The sequence below is a fragment of the Caenorhabditis elegans genome, chromosome I (assembly GCF_000002985.6).
Source record: "Caenorhabditis elegans chromosome I".
Classification (NCBI taxonomy): Eukaryota; Metazoa; Nematoda; class Chromadorea; order Rhabditida; family Rhabditidae; genus Caenorhabditis; species Caenorhabditis elegans.
The window spans coordinates 4,848,252-4,872,719 of record NC_003279.8 but is presented as its reverse complement, the minus strand read 5'-3'; the positions used below and the strand labels follow the sequence as shown (position 1 = coordinate 4,872,719).

At 34.9% G+C, this 24,468-nt stretch overlaps 2 protein-coding genes and 6 non-coding genes across 11 annotated transcripts; 5 read left to right on the top strand and 3 right to left on the bottom strand.

Annotated features, from left to right (window-relative positions):
• The first annotated feature begins 4,439 nt into the window (after nt 1-4,439).
• On the top strand, nt 4,440-4,549 carry C01F4.9. Its single transcript, NR_050094.1, has one exon. It is a non-coding gene; the product is annotated as an Unclassified non-coding RNA C01F4.9 (non-coding RNA).
• A 345-nt stretch (nt 4,550-4,894) lies between these two features.
• rga-6 (Rho-GAP domain-containing protein) lies at nt 4,895-22,054 on the top strand (the record flags this gene model as incomplete). Of its 2 annotated transcripts, NM_059064.9 has the most annotated exons (13): nt 4,895-5,132; nt 5,445-5,577; nt 5,713-5,796; nt 7,955-8,111; nt 16,707-16,873; nt 18,216-18,336; nt 18,675-18,831; nt 18,893-19,100; nt 19,411-19,997; nt 20,043-20,191; nt 20,242-20,400; nt 20,489-21,116; nt 21,586-22,054. In NM_059064.9, 13 exons carry the CDS (start codon nt 4,898-4,900, stop codon nt 21,759-21,761), a joined length of 2,961 nt encoding a protein of 986 aa, NP_491465.2. The 2 variants fall into 2 exon arrangements, with proteins under 2 accessions (NP_491465.2, NP_491466.2); NM_059065.7 differs by lacking the exons at nt 20,043-20,191; nt 20,242-20,400; nt 20,489-21,116; nt 21,586-22,054 and having other exon boundaries at nt 4,898-5,132; nt 19,411-20,017.
• On the bottom strand, nt 10,601-10,663 carry C01F4.5. Its single transcript, NR_050092.1, has one exon. It is a non-coding gene; the product is annotated as an Unclassified non-coding RNA C01F4.5 (non-coding RNA).
• On the top strand, nt 10,601-10,663 carry C01F4.8. Its single transcript, NR_050093.1, has one exon. It is a non-coding gene; the product is annotated as an Unclassified non-coding RNA C01F4.8 (non-coding RNA).
• Nucleotides 13,400-13,476, top strand: C01F4.4. The gene has a single exon (NR_050091.1). It is a non-coding gene; the product is annotated as an Unclassified non-coding RNA C01F4.4 (non-coding RNA).
• On the bottom strand, nt 15,605-15,838 carry C01F4.7. The gene has a single exon (NR_050090.1). It is a non-coding gene; the product is annotated as an Unclassified non-coding RNA C01F4.7 (non-coding RNA).
• C01F4.6 lies at nt 15,782-15,927 on the top strand. Its single transcript, NR_050089.1, has one exon. It is a non-coding gene; the product is annotated as an Unclassified non-coding RNA C01F4.6 (non-coding RNA).
• On the bottom strand, nt 22,004-24,295 carry pdxk-1 (the record flags this gene model as incomplete). Of its 3 annotated transcripts, NM_059063.6 has the most annotated exons (7): nt 22,172-22,413; nt 22,556-22,850; nt 22,901-23,019; nt 23,069-23,173; nt 23,360-23,414; nt 23,531-23,650; nt 24,236-24,295. In NM_059063.6, the coding sequence occupies 7 exons, from the start codon at nt 24,293-24,295 to the stop codon at nt 22,172-22,174; spliced, it is 996 nt and encodes a 331-aa protein (NP_491464.2). The 3 variants fall into 3 exon arrangements, with proteins under 3 accessions (NP_001249733.1, NP_491463.2, NP_491464.2); NM_001262804.4 differs by lacking the exon at nt 24,236-24,295 and having other exon boundaries at nt 22,004-22,413; nt 23,531-23,663; NM_059062.4 differs by lacking the exon at nt 24,236-24,295 and having other exon boundaries at nt 22,007-22,413; nt 23,330-23,414.
• Between the last annotated feature and the right edge of the window lie 173 nt (nt 24,296-24,468).

Below are 24,468 nucleotides of genomic sequence, written 5' to 3'. Positions count from 1 at the left end.
ACCACCACCATCTCACAAAGAAATCCAATTGTTCCGTATTCAATTGGATCTCCTGGTGGTCTTGTTTTGTGCCTCTAAATGCTCCTAAGACAGATTTTCCAATTTTCCATCAATTCAAACCAACATCATCCACATCATCATCATTTTCTAAGAGAAACGGGAGGGGACATCAAATTGAGAATTCATGCATGTGTGACAGACACACGTCACAATTCACACTCGAATCTGATTTTGAATTTGAATTTCTTTTTTTGGTTCAAAGGGGAAACCTATTTTTAATTTAATTGTATTTTTTCAAGGTAGCCATTGTACCTCATGCCCGCGGTCCTCAGATTTTTTTTAGCTGTATGCATCAGGGCGACTCATATCCGCCCGTTCGCCCGCTTACCTTCAAAACACATTTGGAAACAGTAGAAACGTAACGTTAATAATTGAAAAAATGGAAGTTTCAAAAATACATTGCACGCATGTGAGGCAAATCAAGGCGCGGGAGGTCGATGAAAGAGGCAAGAGGGGCGCCTTGGTTTTTTTTTTCAATTTGATCCTTATTAGCCTAGATTTTCGAATTTTTGAAATTATTTTGCACTTGTTTTGTCAGCAAGATCATGAAGATTTTTATTAGTCGCGATTTTTTTTGAAAATTAATTTTGTTTTCTAGAGATATTAAACTAAAACGAAAGATTTTTCTATGAGAAATTGGGCTCTATAGGTGGACAACGATCTGTGGGGAATTGATTAAAACCCTTTTCTATGGTGCTAAATATTTTCCTCTCTAGCACCTTTACCTACTGCCAAAAAATCTTGACCCAACTCACCAAGTTTATATTTTCTTATCCTGAAAGTCGTATATTGGTTATCATATCCCTCGCACATACTCTCTCCCTCATTCTCTCTATCTCTCTTCTTTTCCAGCTGCCCACACTTCTAATAAATGATTATTCAAAACTCAAGCAACTGAAAATGAGTAAAATGGCTGTTGATCGCAGAGCTTATCCGAAAAACATATCGTTTTTTTCGCCTAAAAGTGTCTAGATTTTGATATCAAAACAGATGATCATACTGTGCAAAAAGTCACCAACAGGTGGAATTCTTGCAAAAAATAACACAAGTTCGATGATCAATGTTCGGATGTGAGCATTAATTTCTTTTGTAATTTTTTTTGTATTTTCAAACGTTTTTAGTTTTTTTTTTGGAGATTTTTTTTTCTGAAATGCTGTAAAAAATATGATCAAAATATCCGCTCACAAGATTCAAAATTTTTGTGAGTTTTTTCGCGGTAACTTGTAGTTTTTTCCCGAAAATTGAGGGAATTAACTTGCTCAGCCTACGCTCAGTTTACGATAGCCTAATTCCAAACAGGTATATTGCCTTGCAGATCACACTGTAAATTTTTGACGCGTCAGTTGACGAGCCATCTGAGATCCGGTTGTAAGCTTAAAAAGTGTTCATACATAAATTCTCACAAAAACATGCCTATCTATATATAATATTACTTCTTTCCATAAATCAAATCTATCGAATTTAATTCTGTTGTTTTTGTTCTCTGTCTATTCTGAAATGGCAACAAAACTTACTGATGCTTCCTTAGATATCCTCAAAAATTGCAGTGTACACTTTTTCAATTATCGGATTTTTCACGAAATTGTTTTTTTTCGTGCTCTGTTTTCATTTCTTATTCCTTTTTCTGATTTATAGAGAAGAGTTAATAGATAATAGAAGTAGAGTAATTTTCATAAAATATGTTACAACCACCAAAAATGGAATGAATAGTTCATAAAACATTTATTTTTTAGATTGAAATTTAGCACTCTACAAAATTATCACGGTGACAATCAATTGCACACCGGGTAGCGAGACGCCTCAACAATTTTTTAAAAAATCTTACAATTCTAAAAAATGATATTGTTTTTCTGAAGCAGAGAATTAATTCTCACTATTATTGAAACAATTTTCTTATCGATTTTATCAGTGTATTAGTGGTAATTTCAATTTTGTGGGTTTATGAACGAGTAATTTTTTTCAAATTATTTCCGACCTTCCTGATGTCTCCATATATGAGTCAAACCACCAAGAAACAAACCCATATCTTTTCCTCTTAAAATGTTACAAACACACATCGACAGGTGGAATACAAATTCAGAGAGTTGACGCATGAAAGCATCAGAGAAAATTGAATATAAATTGGTAAATGTACCATTCTAATTTCACCTGACGCATTTTGACATTCAACAGCTTTGTTGCTCCGCCCACTTATGTCCAATATGTTTTCAGTTTTCATGTAATTGTTGTTAGGGCATGATTTAACTTTATTTTTATGCTGACTGAGTTTTGAAGCCACCTACTGCAAAAAATAAATTTCGTGGAGGGGAAGGCAGTCCATGTTGATATTTGTCTTCAACCCTTTTTATTTTAGATTTTAATAATTAGGCAATTCAGATTATTATTTCAAGTCTCCGAATCATTTGCATTTAATGTCTTTTGCTTTCTAAAAATTTTTCCATCCTTTCCTTTTATGTTCTCACTAGCAAAATGTAGGTAAAGATGTTTTTCCAAAAATTCCACGACTTTTATTTTTGGTTTCGCAAAGCTTCAATTCTCGTATTTAAATTTTTTGCAGAATCATTTTTTTTGTAGTCACAAAAAAGGGGAAAAGAAAGCAAAGGTTTACGTGCCCTTGGTTCGGTCGTTCCAAAACCATTTACTTCTTTCCACGACCACAACAACATGGTTACTAGGAATAGAATGAGACTGGAAACATGCTTCTTTTCGAAACAACACCCGCCGCCCTTTTTTATTTCCTAGGCTGGAGGATTTTTTTGTGAATTGTGTATTTTTATCTGATAAATAAGACAGTCGGCTTGAATTTCCGTCAGGCTTCAATATATTTTTATGTTCCACAAAAATCATGGGAAAAGAACCCTAAAACATTGGTAAGGTAACTCTACATTTCTCAATCTTTTTGAAATTTTTTTGGCAATTTCCCAAAATATGGATAAATCTAAATATTCCATCTTTATGTTCTTTTTCGAGAAAGTTGTATCATAGTGATAAATATTAAAATTTTAATAAATTAGTTTCATACGGTTCTCCATTAAAAAAAATTTCCCGACTAGTCCATACTTCATTCCAAAATGTTTAAATTTCTGGAAGTTTCTGCATTTTCGTCAAAAATCTCGCATCGTGCAATGTGACGTCAATTTGACGAATTCATGACGGGCGCCTTCTGTTTTTTCCCTGAATATTTTTCTTTCCTTGTTGCCGATTTCTAAACTTTCATAAGTGTTTGATCTACAGAATTATGATTTTATTTAGAGCGTACTTCACCGAGCTTTATAGCAAAGTTGAAAAATTATCAAGTCGCATTCGCAGAACCAAGTAGCTAAAAATGTATACTGTTTATCTGAAGTTTTTATGAAGCAGCTCAATAAAATTCCATCTCGCATCACTTCTTGAGTTTTTATTTTCAAAAATAATGTTCAAATGTTTGCTCTAAATTAGAAATTCATAACTCACATCGAAAGCTTAACATCATTTTATTTCATTTTTCTAACGATATTCCTCAAATAATCTAACCATATAATTGCACATTGAGAAGTCATCCATCTTCATTTTCTACGGCTCCACCTCCATTTGTAGAGCATTTTCCAATGTTATAGTGTCTCCCTCGGCCTGTGTCTCATGTCACAACGAGTTATTGTCTCATCAATATCTTATGAGTTTTTAGAAGACTTTGTATTAACGGAGATGCATGAAGCACGGGCAATAAGAAGATGAAGAGAAAAGGAAATTTGTTGATCGTCGATGACTTTTCGCGTGATCTGAATATTTTTCATAAAAGGCGAGACAGAGGTTCTTTATCTTAACTCATTGTTTCGTTTTTTGTTTCATGCATCTAAACATACGATACAAATTAAAAATTTATCAAATAATTTTCTTATAACATCTTCTAGACTAGACTAGAAAATTGTAAGGCTACCGAATAATTTTTGGAAGAATGGTAGCATCTATAAAAAACTTACCCTCAAATGTCTAATAGCATTAAATAACCCTTAACATGGTAAATTAGAAAATAGAGAAAAGCATTAAATATTAAAATAATTGTTTATTACAGGTTTCACTTAATTTACTTTTTCTTAACATTTACTAAAAATTGAATAGCGAAAAAAAATTTCACGGAGCTGAGATATACCCTTACAAGTTTTTTTTATCATGTGAAAAATTGAAGATTGTCCGAGGATTCTCTTTTTTAGGCACTACTGAATTTTCAGCTGGATCTCCAGTCTATTAAAACAGTAATCTTCCCAACTTCCAACAATTATTTCTATTTCTCCTTTTCATAGAACATAAAAAATTCAATTAGCGACTCCCTCATCACCATCATCATACTTAATTATTTTTCGACAATTTTGACTCTAGTGGAAACAAAGCGAAACGAGAGCACTCGTAATTGATTTTGAGAGCACAAGAAAGGGGACAAAAAGAATATTAAAATTCATGTCACGCCTACAAGTCGTCTTGTTTCGTGCTTTCATCACCTTCTTGACCTCAAATTCACATCACATTTCCTATATTTTCCAACTTTACAAGAATTTCTGTGGCAAACATTCTAAATCCTGAATTTTCTGGAAAATCAGCTGCCGATATACGATTATAGAATAAATTCCAAAATCTGATAATATGAAGCGAATTAAACATTCCAAAATTTGCTTAAAAGATTTTTTGAAAACCAAAACCAATTGAGAATTTAGAAAAAAAGCAGATTTAGAAAAATTCTAACCGAAATTTCGATTTTTAATTTTCATCACACTATCAATTTCTAAGTGTTCTTTTCTTCTTTGTATTGTTAATTCTAACTGAAAAAAACCATTTCCTTGAAGCCATTTTCAATGTTCAGGTAATGTCGACGAGTTCTCGAACACCATCACCGTCGTCTCTATCAGCCTGTGGTGGACCCTCATCGTCAACGACAACCGCCCATCCATCATCTTCACCAAAATCAAAAACATCGGTGACGTCATCACGAAGTGATACAGATAGTGTGATACCTGAGCATAAACCTTCATCGGCATCTTCATTTTCAATTGGACGGCTTCTTTTTAGGAGTAGTGGAAGTTCGAATAGTACAAAACGAGGTTCGTTTGTAAATCATTTTAACTTTTAACAAGAAATTAGGTGTAGATTTTGATATAGATTTGTAGTAATGAATAAAATGTAGTTCAATCATAAATTATCTTAGAAGCCAGAAAGCCGGAAAAAAGACAGAAAATTGCAATAATTTAACTTTTCGATAGTAACTTCAGTCTCTTCTTGTTTGAAAAATTTACTTTTAAAAAAAGAATTTTAGTATAAAATGTCTTGAAGGCGCCTGTATAAAATTCCTATTTTTTGGAAAGTAGTGATTTAAGTGTCTTGTTGAGTTCCTCTCAACAATTAAAATTTTTTAGATTCTGTGGACTCCGGTAAAGACGATGAAACGGGGCGCTCACCTGCAACAAGTAGGCCAGGATCACCAAATCCCGGTGGAGATAAGTCACCGCAAATGTCAACTTCCAGGCGGTTAGCTGGGTTTGCAAGCAGGTATTTCCCACGAATCAGAGAGAAAAAAACAATTTTCCTCCTATGAAAGTTGATGTGTCATGTTTTTAATGTTTACAAACTACTTTTTTTAACTTTGAGGGGCGATTCATCAATTGAAAACATTGTTTTTTGCAGATCAATTCGAAAAAGTCAATGGCGTCTTTTCAAGCATCGAACGTTTTTTGGCTCTCAGCGAAGCAGTATGAAGAAAAATCAGTTGTAAGTTTTGAAAAGTTTTACTAATTTTCTTTGCAAAAAATAATTGTGATTTAATCTCAAAAATACATTAAAAATATAACAAATCCCCAAAAGCTTATTACTGTTGTAGCTTGTCAGGCTCTTAAACAAAGTCAGTTTTGGGTTGAGTTATTTTTTACAGCCCATGAAAAAAAAAACTTGCAGCTTTACTCTCAAATCTAAATTCAAGAAGTTGACTTCTTGACCAGTCTCAAAATTTTGGGCGATTTTTGGTGCTCAGAATGGAGGACTCATGAGAAATGAAATAACTTGGACAGAATAGCCATTTGATTAGAATCATATTGTGTGCATTTGAGAGTGTTTTTACGTGATTTCGGATAGCAATTTGTGATATTATTCCCATATACATATGACGCACCTATACTACAACTACAATCTTCTCTCTTGGATCCTTGTTTTTTGTCGTATTCTTTCACTCATGTGTATGTGTGCTTCTGTTTTCGTTTTCCCATTTCTCCTCCCACTATTCAGATTTTTTTCCTCTATTTGAGCTTGAGAAAACCAAAAAAAACACGAAATCTCTGTTGGCTCGTAGTTTTTTTTTCTACTTTTGTTACTAACTTGGAAGGTATTTTGTTGAATTTGTGCATCAAGCTGAAATTCGAACAATTCGAGCAGTAGTAATTGTTTTGTGAGAGTCTTTTGTTTTGAGCATTCTGGATTTTTTGGGAGTATGTGTGTTCCTGGGTTTTTCATTTTTGAACAATTGTAACTTTAAAACTTGGTGCTAAAAAAATGAATTTATTCTTTGCAGAGAAAAAATGAAAATTCCAGCAATTAAATTTTTACCTAATATTTTTCGGTATTTAAAACATTTTAGAGTTTTAAACGCCTTAAGATTCATTCAAAAGCCCAAATTTTCAAAATAACTTGGCAAATTGCCAAAAGTTTGCCTGAATAATTTGAGTCTTTTTAATTCAATTTTTTCACTTTTGGAAGGTGGTATTGCTACAAAATAATACATATAAGATACAAGCCTGTCAACGGTCTTTACAGTTTCAAAAAATGCATTGCTTTGGAAAGTTTCCCGTAATTTTTCGAAGCTTCTGGTTAAGAGTAGGGCACAATTTATAGCAGGCACTGACTTGTTATGTATTCGTTTCAATTCAAAACTCCAAAATTTTGCTGATTGTGAGATTCAAAAAAAAAAATTTCATAAAAATACTGAAAATGCTCTACAATCGCTTGATGCTTGAGAGAGTTTATACTTTGGTATCTGAGAAATTTAAATTCCGAATGAATCAGTAATATTGAGCACTTAGGTCTTTGAAATAAAAGATTGTGGGGATAAATTGAAAGAGGAAAAGCGCAAACCTCTTGAACCCTTTCATTTTTTTTCTGTTTTCCACAAATATCCCGTTTCACTTTTCACTGATTTCTTTCTTGCAATTTTTCAAATCAAAAGAATTCACCTCGAGAAAAATTCCGCGATTTCTAAGTTATAGAAAACATTTTTATTTATCCTCGAAATATTTAAAGCTGCTTTATAAATTTGAAAATTTTCCAGTTTCACTTATGTGATAAATAGAAAATTAACAAATTGAAAATTGAAAAATAATATGTTTAAAAAACGCCTTCTATTTGAATTTAAAATTGAACAAAAGACAAGATCAGTTCTTATAAATTAAATGGTTTTATGCGGTGTCAACAATTTTTCACCTAGCTTTTCTGCACTTAAAGTCGAAAATGCTCAAGTAGTTCCAAAGTATAAAGTAACTTTTTTCATAAGATGTAAACACACGTGTTTTGACATAACCACCTCCACAGATACCAGACACCTTTCTGCCTTGTTCCGAATTATTCATCACATATATTCCCCGCTTCCCTCCAACTCTCTCCGCCCACTTTTTCACATACTTTTCTCAGTATTTGCTACGTTATAGCCAAATTTTGATTTAAAAAATGAAATGAATATTGGAAATCGTTAACTGATTTTTGAAACTTCGGTTGTTTTATTTAAATTACTCCAAAACACTAAATTTTCAACAAAATTTTCAATTTTAAAAGCTTTACTAGATTATGAGTCTGAAAATATCACAAAATCAATCCGCCTTTTGAGTTGAAAAAACCATCTTTTTAGCTGGCCGCATTTTCAGCAAGAAAAAGTTGTAAATTTCAGACAACTGCCACGTCTAACACTACGACATCCATCAATCGATAGTTCAGCAATGCCTTTACAATTGGATGTTGATGAGAATGCAAGTGGAGAAGGAAGCGATGATTTCTTACAAATTCGAAGAAGTACACAGAGACGATGGACTGATTCGGATACTACGGTATTTTTTTAATTTGAAAATTTAGTGGAGAATATCAGAAACCTAGAACAATAAAGATCAATGTGGATTTTTGTAAATTTGTAAAATTGAAGAAAGGAACATTTTGAATGCTTAATAAAATTTTCAATTTTCAATTTTATCATCAGAATTAGTGAAATACCTAATAAAACCGTCTTGATCTGATTTCAAAATTAAATTTTCAAAAAGCTGTTAATGTTTCTCCGCTCAAAAAAAAACTTTCCGAAAACTTAGGGGCAACGAATTACCGTTGTTGAAATTTAGTATCAGGATCTGTTTTTTTTTTAATGGCAATGAAAAAAAAAACTTCTGAAAAAAAAAGAGAGTTGCCAATAACTTTGCGAAGACTCTATTTTTAAATTTTTAAGTTATTATATAGTTATTGGTTTTCAAACAGCCATAAATTACTCAAAAATAATGACTTGGCGTTATTGGATCTTCTCTGATTTTTCTCTGCTTTTCCTCACAGTCTGTGTTGTGTGAGAGAGGGACGCGCGGACGGACGGACGGACGGATAGCACAGATTAGATTAGTGAACAACACGCATACATATCTTCTACTTCTTTTTCTCTTTTTTGCTATCTATTTTTGGTCCTTACTTCATTTTCTTCGTCTTTTCTTTTTCCCCATTCCTTCTGAGGCCCCATTTGTTTTTTTTTCTTAAATGAAGAAAAGGCGGGTCTATTGATTTTATTTATTGCCTCTTAAGAGCTTAATTAGGCTTGGCGTCAGTGGCGAGCGTAGGCTTAGGTTTAGACTTAGTCTGCGCAAAATGGACACATATCAAGTAAACTATGTAGATGCATCTGCTCACCTCACAAACTTTATACGAGTTTCAGTCGAAATAGTTGAAACAACAAGAGTACTGTAAGTGAGCTTGACTAGAAGTCTATAAAAATCTATTTTGAAGTTGACTAGAAAATATTCCTTTGTACTTACTAAAATTTCTCAGAATATTTTCCATATTTGGATTCAGAATCTCTCAGAATTCATGGCGAAAGCTCACGTCATGTCATCCTCTTCTTATTCTACTCTTCTCTATATCTTCCGTTTTTTCTTTCCTTTTTCTCAAGAGAGTGCTCAACGACCTCTTCTTTTGTTCCAAAATCATCTGAAGAAGTGAAAGAAGAAGAGGACGAATACTCGATAAAACTTTCCTTCGCAGTTGGTCTTCTTCTCTTCTTTTTAATTTTCAAATCATTATTGTGTGCTTTTTTGTATCTGATTCTCTCTAGGGACTTTCCTAAACTGTTTCGCTCTCAGTATTTTGATAAAAAGTAAAACAATGTTCTGGAATGGGAACTCCTACCTATATCTTCCAGCTTGTCGGCTCTTTCTAATCTCATCATTTGAATTGCCCCGTTTTTGTCTCTAGAAACTCTGCCCATAGAACCGTGCCACACTTCGACTTTTTTTCAATTTCGACACAAGCTCTTTTTTTTCTTTTTCTAATTTTTAAAAGAAAGATCATAAAGGTTCAAAAATGTTTTTCGTATGATAAAAAAAATTAATACCGTATTTCTTCTATTAATATGGCTGCAATACTATTTTTCGATGGTCTTCCCGCTTGCAATACTTATAGGGAGTGCAAGACTATTAGGGAGTGCAATATTAATTTTCAGAAAATTTTTCTGACTTTGAGCTTTCTGATTTTTTTCTGAAAAAAACTCGAACCTTGTGTGAAAGTTCAGAAAATTTGATTGTAATTGCAACTAAAAGGTACAATAACTTCAATTTCATAGAAATTTTACCAAAAATTGTTGCAAAGTAGGCAAAAAGTGTTGTTAAAATCTCAAGTAGACGCAAGACTATTAGGGAGTGCAACACTAATAGGGAGTGCAATACTAATTTTTGGAGGGTGTTCAAGGAGCAATACTAATAGGGAGTGCAAGTCTAATAGGGAGGCCATATTAATAGAAGAAATACGGTAATCGTACGGAATCAGAAAATTTTAACCGTCCGCGGATCTCTGCAAGAAAATTTTTTTTGTGTACTATTGACATTTTTTTGGGGGCCAGTTTGAGTACTTTAAAGTAAAATCCTCATTTTCGGTGAACCTTGAACAGAAAAGTTGTATAAAATTTAATACATGCAAGTGATAAAATGATAAGATTTACTTTAGTTACAACGAATCATTAATGAAACCAAGAAACATAAATATTATTAGTTTCAGTTAAGCAAAACGTTGTAAATTCTCTAATTTTAGTTTAAAATGGTATGTCTTTTTGAAAAAAAAATGGAAAAGCAAAACAAGAAAACAAGTTTGAAATTGAATAAGAAGGAGAAAAATTAATGAAAAATCTTTAAAATAAAAAAGGTCCGTTCGTTTTCTTTCTCTCTATATATTTCGTTCTTCTAGTCTGACAAATAACAGAGCTCTCGGAACAGGTTTCCTTCTTTCTCTCTCTCTCTCTCTCTCTCTTTCTCATCGGACGTCCCATCAGACAGGACCCGGTGTGGTTGGGTAGTAAGGAGGGCTCCAGCTCAATTTGCTCATTTTCAAATCCCATTTTGAATGAAAAAGAGGAAGAGGCAACCCGGAGAGGAAAAGCCCGCCCAGGCTGTGAGAAAGAGAGAGCTCTGGAAAGAGAAAAAACATTGGGCGGAAAGGAGCCCAGGAGAAGAGCAAAAGCAGAGAAAGATAGAAGAGGTCCCCACAATCATCCATGCCTAATGAAAATGAGTATGTATCATCATTCATTCCTTTTGCATCAAACCCCCCTCCGACCCCATATTTTTTTGAAAGCTCATTGCTTTTTGACTTTATTTGCCTTTTTGCAGACTTTTGAAAATAACAAATTTTTGAAATTGTTTTTTGTTAGGGCCTCAAATATTTGCAGGTTCTGTCTAGGAACATTTAGAAAATTACTGGAATATTCGTAAACTGTCCTATATGTCTGAATTCGCATAGCTGAAGGTTACTGTAGCACATTTTATTTGTTTTCTTTACTATTCCAAGAGTTATATATTAACCTAAAATCATAATTAAACACTCATCATTTTTTTGATATTCCGAAATTTTCAGTCTAAATTTTGAAAGACTATCTGGAATTTTTATATTTGTTAAAATATACAGACTGTGCTGTCGTTATTTTTGTGGAAGTTCCCAGACAACTTTTTAATTTTAAAACAATTTTAACATTAAAAAAGTACAGTACCAGTATATTTTCATACTTATCTAATTGAGAACGACTTACCAAACATTATTCTTATTTTTCCTATAAGCATTACATTTAAAATTATTGATTGAAAAATGGTATTGCGTGCAGTAGCAATAAAATCAGTGCATGAACTGTTATGCATGAACTGGCAAAATCACTCTAATGGGGCTATGAAAAATTTTTCAAAATATTTTAAGCATTTTTCATTGACTGCAAAAAGGAACAATCACCTATAGTTAGGCGCTACTCTGCCGAAATCAGGTAGCATATATCTATGTAACCAATATCACCATTCAATTTCAAAACATCTTAAAGTTTCATATTCCCTCTCTTTTATTCCTAAATTCAAAGTTCTTGCATCCATTTTTTTGGGGGTGAAAAGGCGTCAAATGTGTGAACATCACCTAATGTGGTTCTCTTCCATTCCCTTATGAAGTTGAGAGAGAAAGAGTGAGGTAACTCGATACGTTTGCATGCTTTTCCATTTCTCTGAATGCACAAAAATGTGTGTATGGATTCTGGAGACAGACATGTGTCTCCGGAAACATCCAAAGTCACTGCCGCCTCGAGACCAGTCGCTTCCTGTTTCATAGGTTTATGGTCAACTTGACACTCTCTTTTTACATACCTTTTTTCGACTTTTGACATATTCTTTTCTAATATTTTTTATTAGTTTTAGTTGCCTGACAAGTTTGTGTTTCTTATCAGAGAGTATCCAGAGGTTCGTCATCGGTCTCGTCACGACAAATTTTTGCAGTTTTTTTTTTAAATAATTACAGTACACTTTAAAGAGTACTGTACTTATTGTGCTGTCATTCTCCGGACTTTTCAGACTGAAGGAGATCCCCACTATGCGCTAAACATTTTAAGAAAGTTGGTGATTTTCTTTAGAAAGCTGAAAAAATTCTGAATCGTTTTAAAACTCGAGCCCAATTTTCATGGTAGGTAGACACGAGTTCATGCCTGCCTGCCAATGTCTAGGGTAATAAGCAATGGCAATAGGCATGTGTGTCGGCAGACAGATATTGGGGTACCTACCTGATACAATTTCACACGTTTCTATATTTTTCAACAAAAAAAATTAATCGTTTCAAAACTCGAGCCGAATTTCTGTCTTTTCAGCTCAACACAAATTGTCTCATTTGAAAAATTAAAGTACGTCATAAGCTATTGTAAAATGATCATTGATGACGTCACGACTCCCCTCAGTTTTTTATTTTCTCACGATACTCTCTCACTTGTTTCTCCATTTCTACCTGCTCAGATCCAAAGCCATTTGCATTATATTAACATTCTTTCAGCACAAAAAGTGTTTCATTTTGTGTTTCTATTTCTGATCCGGATTTTTGGAGGCTTCCTTCTCTCCATTTTCAGGGGGCATTTTGTGGCTCTTTTTGGCGTTTGACCAGAAATTCGACCGGAATTTTTGATGAATTTGGAAAATGAGCAAGGGAAAATGGGAGAAAATGGAGAAGAAGAAGAGATTAGTTTAACAAGAGAGATGAATTATGATCCTGAAAGTTAGAAGCCTTTATTTTGGACACGATTTTTAGGCTCATTCTCCTAAAACTTGGATCTTTCAAGCTTAATCATTTGTGAAAAAAAACTTTGATATAATTTTAAAAAAAGGTGTTTGAATTATTCAATTCAGTATAGGCATCAATGATCCGTGCCTGGTGCCTGCCTGTCTGCGTACCTACGTGTCTGTCTGCCACCTTATTTCTCTTATTTCTCAATTTCTCAATTCATTTAATTTTCTGGAAGTTTAACTGGGAGTACTAACGAACTTGTATTTTGGAGGTAGGCAGGCGTAGATCACTTTTCATTCCAACAGACATGGATTTTGGTGTTCAAATTGCAGGCATTTTCTACAATATCAATTCCAAAAATAGCGGAAATCATCTTTTCCAATAAATTTTGCTTCAAAAAATCTATTTCTGTCGTGTGTCCTTCATACTGCACAGAAGAGCTTCTTGATTGCCATTTCCTCCAATTTTTCCCAATTTCTCCTACTTTTTCTTCTGAAGGCTGTCGTTCTTTTTTTTTCATGATGTTGTCTTGTTTTCCTTATTTTTCTTCTACCAAAATATATGCCTCAAAATTGGTGTAGTCATGATTCCATAGATTGCCTCCATCTCTTCTTCTTTTTCTTTCTTATAATCGTGAATTTCCTTCTATTTCTTTTTTCCTTCCTTTTTTCTTATTCTTCATACCAATACCATCAACTACCTTCTAATTTTTCCTCTCTCAATCATTTCTTGTTATTTTCCCACAGTGTCCAGAGCTTCACGGGTGCACCAAAAGACTCTGCTCCGTTTACGGATTCCGTAGTTTGTGACTTTGTTGGAAGCGAGTTTGATCTTAATTTTTAGGCTTCCTTCTAGCAATATAATTGTCTAGAGCTTAACATGCACTGTCTCTAGATTTTTTTTTGAAAAGGATCTCTGGTGATTCTGTTGTCTTTTTTAGCCAAGCACTAAAATAACAGGCGGTAGGTAACTATGTACTCCTGAAGATGTACTTGACTAAACTTTACTAAAAGTTTCAATCTGAAATAAAATGCTGGAAAAATATGTGAATAATTTTTTATAGTACACATACTCAACTCTGGCTGCTGGGTTTATCAAAGAATTGTCCACTGCTAAAATATTGGTATTTCAGTTTATAATTTTCTTAAATCTTGAAGATGTACCGAGTTGTTAAAGTGAAATAGTTAAGTGCTAGACTACTGGAGAATATATGACATTTTTGAGAAATTTTAATTCTCTTAAAGTTTTGAAATGAATGTATGAGTGTTAAAATTGTTCTCATTTTTTGATAGATATTAATGCCCCAAAAGTTACCAACTATATTCTCAATTAATTTTTACGACTACAAGAAAAAGTTTTAGTTGCAAGTTTATTTATCAAAATATATTCTAGTTTATTTTTAAAACTCTTGTAAATGTTTTTAAAGTCACAGATAATTTGTAATGTGCACATAATGTGTTCGATTTTGTTAACATTTCGGTTTCCCGATTATCTTTAAATTTTTCTAAATTTTTCTAAATGTATATACACTTCTCTTTGAATATTTTCCTTATAGAATCAGCCTACAAGCTTAAAATTTTCTGCTGAAAAATTCCACGCCCACTAGTTTCAAGAATTTGTAGCTGGTACATTTTCCAAGTAAATTTTGAGTTTTCATTTTGAAGTACATTTTGAGTTTTCGATAGAGAGAGCACATTCAAATTTTTCTTGAAACGCCCAAATTTCTGGCTCACAATATCACATTAGTTGCAGATTTCTATGAGGATTTTTAAAAAGGTGATTTTTTGGTTCTAATTTCTCATCGAAAAATTCCAAACTGTGTATAAATAGACATAGAGATTAATAATCTAATGTGATAGTTGTGTCATATTTTAATGTTAATTATACACATTTTGAACAATCCCAAGGGACTTTTTTCAAGGGAAAATACCAAAAATTTGACATCATTTTTAAACAGTTACCGTTGTTTCCTCGGCAACTAAAAGAGGCACAGTTAGAGAGAACCCGTTCAATTTTTGTTAGAAGATGACGTCACACCCCGTGAGTATTTCAGATCAAAACTGATTTTTATCTTTTGTAACTCCCAAGGCGCTCAAAGTTTTCCATAATTAAAAAAAATTATTTTATTGAGCTTTTAAGCAAGACATTCTATATCTCCGAATATATTTCAGGAGTGATTTTTAAAAATACTTTCATATAATAATTCAACACTTCGATTTTTTATTTTACAGAATTTCTGTCAAAGCTTTTCATTTTGGCACGCACGATGTCAAATTTTTTTTTTAATTTGGACTTCTTGAAGAATTTCAAGCACCGCTGCAAGTTTCAACCCCTACCATTTATGAAAACAAATAATTCAAACACAATAAAACACAAAATTCCTAAAAATTTATTTACAATTTTCGAGTTCCTAAAGTTTGATAGGTAGGAAGTACTAGGTTCCTAGCAATTAAAAAAAAATTAAAAGATTTTTTTGATTATTTTCTCTTTAATATTTGGCCAATCAGGAGTCATTTCGTTCAGTTTTCTTATTAGTGAAACCGTGACGTCTTCAAAACATCTCCCCTTTTGAATAAAAAATGTCTAAACATCCCTCCTGGCCCCATTCACAACATCATATGTTGATTCTAGAAGTGAAAAAAAATAGTTTTCTTCCCAATTATTTAATGCCGCTCTTTTTCCCTGTCTTGCTCATTAAACAGCTTTCTCGTCGTCCCTCCTATTGCTCTCCACTCATCTCATTATTTTATTAAAAACCCAATTAAAGTTAGCTTCGAACTTTTGCCGCGGTATGTGCGGGGGCCCCTCTCATCATCATCATCATCTCGTTTTTATCAAAAAGTAGAGGAAAAATGGAAGAAGAATAAGAAGAAGAAGAGTCTAATCCATATGAAAAAAGAAGGCGTGGTCGCCTTCCTTGTGTGCTCGTGTGCACACAGGAGCTGAAGCCCGAAGAGCCACTCCCCTCTCGTGTCTCCTAGGGTGATATCACTGTGCAGCTGATTATTCTCGTTTGAGACACACACACAAAACTAGTCTAATTATCTAACTGATTTACGTGTGAATTGAGAGACGTTTGAGACTTTTTCAAGTCTTGAACATCTCGACACAACGTTTTCAAACATTCAACACATGAAGATGTTCATATTCCGAAAGAAAAAGGTAAGATTCATCGGAGGTTCAGTTTTGGAGCCGGGAAAGTTTATAGATGATGGATAGTTGCTATAATTGATTGCACAAAGATTGCACTGAATTTTTGTGTACAGTTTGTGCACAGTACTCTTCTGACAGAATTCAGTTCTCAAGAAGTTTGCCATCTTGAAGATTAAATAGGGGGTATCTTCCACCTGCACTCTTCAGTCTGAAAGTTGGTTACCTCAAACAGTAGCTAATACATTGACTACCTTCATTGACTACCATAATCTATCTTTGTAAAGTTGGAAGTGAAGTACCATGACGTCACCCTTGCAAAACTGGGTTCAATCTGTGACAACGTGTCTATAGTTCAAAAAAACCCATTAATTGCTCCCTACTATGACCATTATATATGCAGCCAAAAGTTATTGTATATATTGTGCATCTTCTGCTAGTTAAGCCTCAAGATCCACCTCTACAAATTGAAATTGAATGTCAATGATCTTTACTATGTCTTTACGTTTTTTACCCGTTGAAAAATATCAAGTATTCCTTTGTTTTGTTTTCTAGTCTTCCAAATCTCAAAAATCCAGATTTTCCCACTTTATTCTACAGAAATATGTTTTAAAAATTGTTTTAATTTATTTGTAGTAAATGCCTAGTTCTCATTTAATTGTAATTATCTTTAAAAGTATTTGGCAAAAAGTTCCGAAACTTCAACCAAAATTCAAATTATCTTCACATTTTTCCAGGGCCGTCTTCGCGATTCACGAGATTCGTCGGATTTCAACGATTCGCATGACACGCTAGACATCGCCGGAACGAGCGCGCACGGCGTCGCCGATTCGTCGTCTCATCACCATCACAACTACTCGATGACGGCACCTGTTTCTCCGAATGTTCCGCTTTCAGCGAGCAGGTTTGTTTTTGTTTTTTAGAGTTGATGATTAAAGTGAGTCAAAGTTCAAGGGGAGGAAGAATCAGATTCATTTGAAATATTTTGGAAGCTCGGTTCTAGAGCTACTCGGAAATTTTTGAAAGTGCAAAATAGTTATGGAAACTCTCGAAATTCTGAGCAACAAAAACGGGCAGTTAAATCAAGTATTTCAGTGGAAAAATTTGAGAGCGTTTAATTAAATTATTTAAAGTTGTAGTTATATTAGTAAAATATACACGGAGAAACCCAAAAAATTCTTGAAAATAGACAATTCTCTGGGTTTTCGAGTTTCCCAATCGAATTTTCGTGTTCTTCTCTGCTTTTATCCCTGTTTTTTTGTATTGATATGATTGACTATGACTAGAACGAATTGCGGTAAAAATCTCACAAAAACACCTTAAAGTTTAACTTTTTTATTGTTAAAAATTTTCTGCCAAAGTTTTGGTAAATTGCCAATTTGTTCACCTATAAATGCAGCAGGACTTCATGCCTACGAGTAGGCACCAGGCATTCAGGCAGGCACACTGCACCGATGTTCAAGACTTTTAAGAAAACTTCGCATATCTCATACTTTCCTTATAAAGTCCTCTCTTTGTTCTCTCAATTATTTCCGCGAATCATTTGATTCATTTTTGTTCATAAAATCTTCTACGTAATCGAAGCCATATTTTTTGTCTGCTCTCACTCTTCATCTCGCCCACGTTATCATGTTCTGGAATTGATATGAAAAACAAAAGCGAGAAAGAGAGAAATGAGATCCCGCGGGAATTCAAATTATTTTCCCTTCTCGATTATTTTTACTTGTTTTCACCAATCTCAAAAAAACCTGAAAACAATTGGGAGTTATTGAGCATATTTGAACAATGTTGACATGGCTTTTTTAGTTCTAGGGAAGAGAGTTAAGGAGAAATGGATTAAATGCAAATTTCGTGGATTCCCTGAACTTTGACGCGATATTTGACGTGCTTCAAGTGTATTTTAATGAGTCTGTAGCAGGGGCGTGCGGCAACTTTGCCTAATTTTGCTTAATTTACCGTTTACAGAGCTCGACCTGGTATGTAGATACCGACTTCATTTTAATAGTTATTAACTTCGAAGTAGTGGGTAAATTTTAGAAGCTTCTAAAACCGGGAATGGAGTTGACGTAGAATGTTTTAATTGAACACCTAACAAGTGAGAATTGTAAGTAAGAATTGCCCATAAAATAAAATTATTGAATTAGTCATTCAAATATTTTCAATCTTTCAAACAGCTGAATAGTTCCCCTACAACCAATTAAATATTACAGCTGAAAACTTGATGATTGTAAAGTCAAAAATTTCAGTTCGCATTCCGAGGGATGGAAATACTCATCGCAGAAGCTTCTATGGAAGTTGAAACCAAAATATGCATATTCACATGCAAGTTCAACATCTTCATCAACAGATTCTGCATGGAAATCATTGGTGAGTCAAGGAAATTAAGTTGTCGGGACTGGCTATTTATTCTTCGATTTTTCAAAAAATCATAGTGAAATCACGATGTGGGATTCACGAAAAAACACTACTGAAATATTACTTTTGAAAACTCGCTAAAGTTTAAATGCTTTGAAAAACTTGGAACGTTTCTGAAAACAAGCTGAAAATTATTGACCGACACAATGTTCTTGGCAAACGGCAGCTTTCTATCACGATTTGATGTCTTTTTCAAATTTTTGAAAAAAAAAGTATTTTGAAATTATTATAATTAAAACAAAAACTTGTTATTTTAGTAATCCGCTTTTTTTTCAAATTTAAATTTTCAGGACAGTATGACATGGCGATCGGTAGATGGTGCCGAAGTGGTGTTACGTGGTGCTCGACTAGAAAACCTATCAGAAATCGAACGATCTGCTCTTCAACTCCTCGCCGCTCAACGTCTCACAAAAATGCTTCCCGGTGTCAACTTGGGCAAACCAAAAGGTAAGTTATAGTAGAGAAGTGTCTGTGTCACACCTGCCTCTAATTGAAGACTCATTGTCAGCTCTCCGACAAAAACGTCAAAAACTCGTGAAAAGCAATCGAACGCCGACGGTAGCGGATGTTCAACGAAGGGCCTCAGGGACACCGATGCCTGAGGAAAAGAGGGTTTTTGGAGTGTCGTTGGCGATGTGTATGCTGAATGAGAAGAGGCTGGATCAGGAGAGTCGATGTAGATCACTTGATGATTCCACAGTTATAATGCTTAATAAGTAAGTGAATGAAGAGAATAGAGCATTTTAAAACCGACTTGGGGAAAAAACGAGAAAATTTGTTGAATACAAGGCAATTCGTTGCGAATTCTCTGTCAACTTTAGCTTTTTTTTTCTTTGCATCTAAAGTTGCTAGAGACAGTGCAAAAGTTGTGGCAAATTGCTGAGTAAGTTGCGAAATTGGTGCCCGAAAGTTCCCATAACGCGAATATTTGTTTTATACTCTTCTAGTAAAATAATTGAATATCTATTAAAATTACTGAGTACTATCAAAACTAAAGAAAGAGAGATTAATTCTTAAAATTTCCAGATCAAAAGCGAAACCAACAAAATCGGAGCCAGAAATGATGAGTCACACAATGCCAGAAGATCGTAAATGGTTATATCCTTCTACTCAAAATCTGTATCCAACATCAACTTCAAATCCATCATCTCCATCTCCTATCATGGGCTCAGCACCACCCACGGGCTCTATACTTCCCTCTGCCAATTTACTCTCCGCGGAGCCAACAACATGTGAACCGCAGCAAGTGACCGGACGATTTCTGAAAAAGCAACGTCCAGCTTCTGCTTCATTTTCATGTTCTCTAGATGCAAACATTGATGATGTGGATCCACACGCACTTCAAGTTCCGAAAATCGTGGAAAATTGTACACAATATCTAATGACTTACGGGTTGACACAAGTCGGATTGTTTCGAGTTGCTGGAAATACAAAACGATGTAGACAACTGAGAAATGCGCTGGAAAAGGTTGGCGGTGGAGCTGTGATCAATGACAATATGGTGGAGAACACAACGTCACACGACGTCGCAACTCTGCTCAAAGAGTATTTCAGAGATTTGCCGCAAAGTCTATTGCCAGGGGAACATTATTCAGCGTATATTGGAGCAGCAAGTAGGTTTTCGCAGTTTTGATTATGATAACAATATTCTGTTCCAGAACTCAACGTTGACGAGAGAATCGAAGCGATTCGTCTGCTCTTTGCTCTCCTCGTCTCTCCAATTCTTGACACTCTCTTCGTACTTCTCAAGTTTCTTCACGAAGTCTCATGCCATTCACAGGATCGGCATGATGAAGATGGAGAATTGGTATGTTTTTATTTATTTATATTAACCTCAAGTAAATGGTGAAGTTTCAGCTGTCAGGTAACAAGATGGATGCTCGTAACTTGGCCACCATCTTCGCTCCATCAATCCTGAGAGTTGACCATGATAAACTTCATGAGACGCTCGCCGAGAATGAGCATCAGGTTATTATTGTTGAGACAATGATTTCGAATGTTGAGGAGATTTTTAAGGTATGTTTATGATCATCCTATGAGTCTAGATTGTTGGCATATACACCTACGATCGAAAAAAAATTTGTGAAGTATTCTGCTCTTTCAGATTCCAAAAGAACTCCAGTGCAAGATTTATACAAAGCTTAGGGAAACCGAACCAGATCGTCTTGATCGGATCCTGAATCATCTCTCCAAAATGGACAGTCATGAATCCCACCCGGGCGTTCTTTTGTCTCCATTCCCTGCTACACTTGAAGAAGATTCATCTCCCCGTCATCATCGTCATGGTGATCATTCTCATATTGGAAGACAAAGCCCGTTGGCTCGAGAGCTCACTACAAATGGAAAAGTGAAGGTTCAATCACAGAGAAGTGGCTCGTGGCCGTTCTCACTAACCAAGACTCAAACTAGTCCTAGTCGTCCTGAAGGCCAACACTTTTTCCCTGCAGACTCCCAAGATGGTCCCGGACCCAGCCATAGTCATCATGATCCTTCGACTAGTGGTACAACAATGTCCGCCACGACAACTCCGGGTCCTGGAAGGAAGACTGATTTTAGTATGAAAGCTGCAGATGATTCTGGTAGAGATTCTGAGTTCTGCTCGGATGAGCTCACATTTGGAACAATCTCTCAGCCTGAAACAGCTCGTGAAAGATCAGTTACAATGTCCACTGCGTGTGGATCTCCAAGTACTTCTAATTCTAAGAAGACTCCTATGATGGCTTCTCTTCAAGGTGAGCAACATAAAAATTTAGATAAAGGAGGAGCTTTTTTTGAGGTTTATTTTTTCACCTAATCAACATATTTTGTGAAAAATAAATTGACGTAATTTCAAAGACGAATTTTCGTCATATCTTACGCTCGTGGGTCTCGCCACGCGGACAACGAGTTACTGTAGTAGCTCGTGTCGCTTTTGCCTATAATTTTCCATTCAAATAATAAAGCGATTTTTGGCGCGAAATTACTGTTCCTGGTCTTGACACGAAAAGTTAACCTTGTTAATCCTTTTTTGAAATTCGTGAGTTTCTTAAATTACAGTACTCTTTAAAGAAGCACACCTTTTTTGTATTTAACAAATAATTCGTCGTGGCGAGACCTGGCACCGTACTTTTGGCGCTGAAATCGCTAAATGGGTATTTAATAGTGTAGGCACGAGGCAGGCAATGCCGAAATCATAACCATATCAATTCCAAGCATTTCCAGGAGCCACCACCTCAAAATCAGTCGACGCACGTTCTCCATCTCGTGAAAGAGTCGATATTCGAAGTGCAGCTCGATCATCTGCCGCCGCTGCTCGTCGCCGTCTTCGGAATGTCGTCAGAGCATTCCGTTTCACTTCGATGACACGTAGTACTCCAGATATTGCACAATCCTCTTGAAAAGCCAGCAAAAAGAAAAAAAACAATCTGCCCGTGATATCACAAACACAGTTACGGATTGAATCGAGTAGTTCCAAATAGGAAATCCAACCTAGGTGACTGATATATCTTCCCCCTGAATACATTCCATTTTCCTCTTGTTCCCTTCATCTCATTCCCATTCCATTTCTCTTATTTGTTAAAGATTCTCATCCAACTAGCCATGATATTCAATTTGCACAAAAAAGAACTCTCAATCATTGTACATTTCTTTAAAATAAATTTACTAGTAAATACATAAATAAAAATAATACTATTTCACATGATATTGAGACATAATTCGAGAAATTTTAAAAAAACTATCAATCACAGATAAAATTATGCAGAAGCTCAACAGAGAGAATATTCTAGATACCACTTGACGAAGAGTCCTATTGTCCAATTTTCTCCACTTGAATCTGATCACACGTTGGCGGCCAAAGCAGGTCCTTCCTCGATTGGATGAGCCGAAGTTCACACATTGCACGCGAATTCGTGTCGACTTGAAGTTGTGCGTAGCTGCTCGTTTTCCGAATGAGGCACTGCATTGATGCGAGAACTCGTTTCACTGCTTCAGACACATCGCCATTCAGTTCGTCGAGCCATACGACGAGAAGCGAGGTGAACGTGTCTCCTGGAAATAGAAGAGTGTTTGAAAAAATGTGTCAAAGAGGAAAAGTTGTCAGATTTTATCATTTCTAATTTGTTTTGAAAAATTGAGAAAATCGTATTACAGGCGAAATTTTTTTTTAATTTAAAAAACCAGAAAAACTGACCAGTGCCAACAAACTGTCCGACAAGCCTGGGAAATGTGAATCGATAGACGTGGCTTCCCTTGACACTTGCATAGCATCTCAGACTCTCATTTGTCTGTGCTCCAGTCACTCCACTCGTCACCACAACCGTCTTCACTCCTTTCGCGTGTAACTCATTGACTGCTCTCAGACAGTCTTCTTCGGTTTCTATTGGAGATCCAGTGAGCTCGCCGAGCTCAAACGCATTCGGTGTCAGAACGTCGGCCAACGGAATTATCAGATCACGGTAGACAGGCATCAATTCCTTTGGTGTGTACTGGAAAATTTTAAATAATTTTTTAAATTTTAGCAAAGAAAACTCCTCACATATCGCCCATTGTCGCCCATCACCGGATCGCAGACGAACGTTGTATTGCCGTTTTTCTTCTTCAAGTCCTTGACGACGTCGGCGATTTTTTGAAGAAATGTCACATTTCCGCAGTATCCTAAACATTTTACAATTTATTTTTTAATTTCCGATATTACACCACAAACCAGTGAGCACATGGGTATAATTGTTGATATTATTCAGCGTGAGTCCTTCGTACAGCTCCTCCAGCTCTTTTTCAGTCAACTTCTGTCCTTTCACGTGCTCGTATCCTGTAATATTCATTAAATTAGACACTTTCCATGTTGACTTTCGTTAGTTTTAAATAATAAGACTGAACAAAATTGAAGACTGAGATGAAAATTAAGAATTTTAAAATAAGGAAATGGGTATGCTCTAAACAAGTTTAGAAGGGCCCCAAAAGTTACTTGTTGGAAGCGTCAAATATTCGATGTTACCCGCGTGGTTCGAGAATTGGACACTGTTGATGAAGTCGACTTCAAATCCATGCAACTGCAAAAAATATTAATTAGATTTTATTTCGAAAAACAGACAATTTTTGTCACTTCTCTTTGTTTTAAATTAGAAAAATTCCACGAGTTATTTCTTTAAAACTTAAAAAATCTCACCTGAAGCGGGAAAACTGAGCATTTATTGCCGGCGTAACCATGGACAACGTGACTCTGAATGGAGAGTACACGACGGTCACGTTCTCGTTCCAGCTCTGCAATCAATTCGCTACTGCTCATCTGAAAAACGGAATCGATTTTTTTAGAGAAATAAGTTTTAAATGAGAACAGAATACTGGAAAACAAAGCTCGGAGACTCATAATGCGGTTGATATTTGTGAAGTGACTGGCGCCCAAATTTTGATTTTAGCGAAACGAAATTTCGCGCGCATCGATTTATTTTACTTTTAAAAATGGAATTAAAAAATGTTAATTTAAATTTCCACTTCTATGAATTTAAAGGGAGGCAGATTTATGCAGACTGGTCTCGGCGCACGCGACAAAGATTTGGCATTTGCGCCTTTAAGATAATAAATCTAGATCACTGTAGAGATTTCGCGTTATCGAATTTCCTTATTTTATATTTATTATGGGTAAAATAAGCAAAATTGAAATACCCTGAATGCAGAAAAAATGAGGGAAAACTAGAAAATCGATAGTATTTTGCAAGCAAAATATCTACAGTAATCTTAAAGGCGCATACATCAAATCGTTTAATTTAATCAGCCGAGATCCTTTCGTATTAATGCACCGTCCTTAAAACTCGTAGATCCGGAAAATTAAGAATTTTTCATAATTATCTTTGAATAATTAATTTTAAAAAACCTTCAGAAGGTCCCGCTGAACAGCACTTCTGATTGAGCGTATGAATGTGGTCAGAGACATTTTTGCGAAATAAAATTTGCATGAGAAAATTTTCACGGAAAACTTTAATACGAAATAATGTTCAAATTTCATAAAATTTGCTTCGTTTCTTTTCTTTTTTTTGAACATAGAAAAAATATGCATTTTTTAAAGAAATAATTGTTATGAGCATTCTTGTCTCAACTATACAGAAT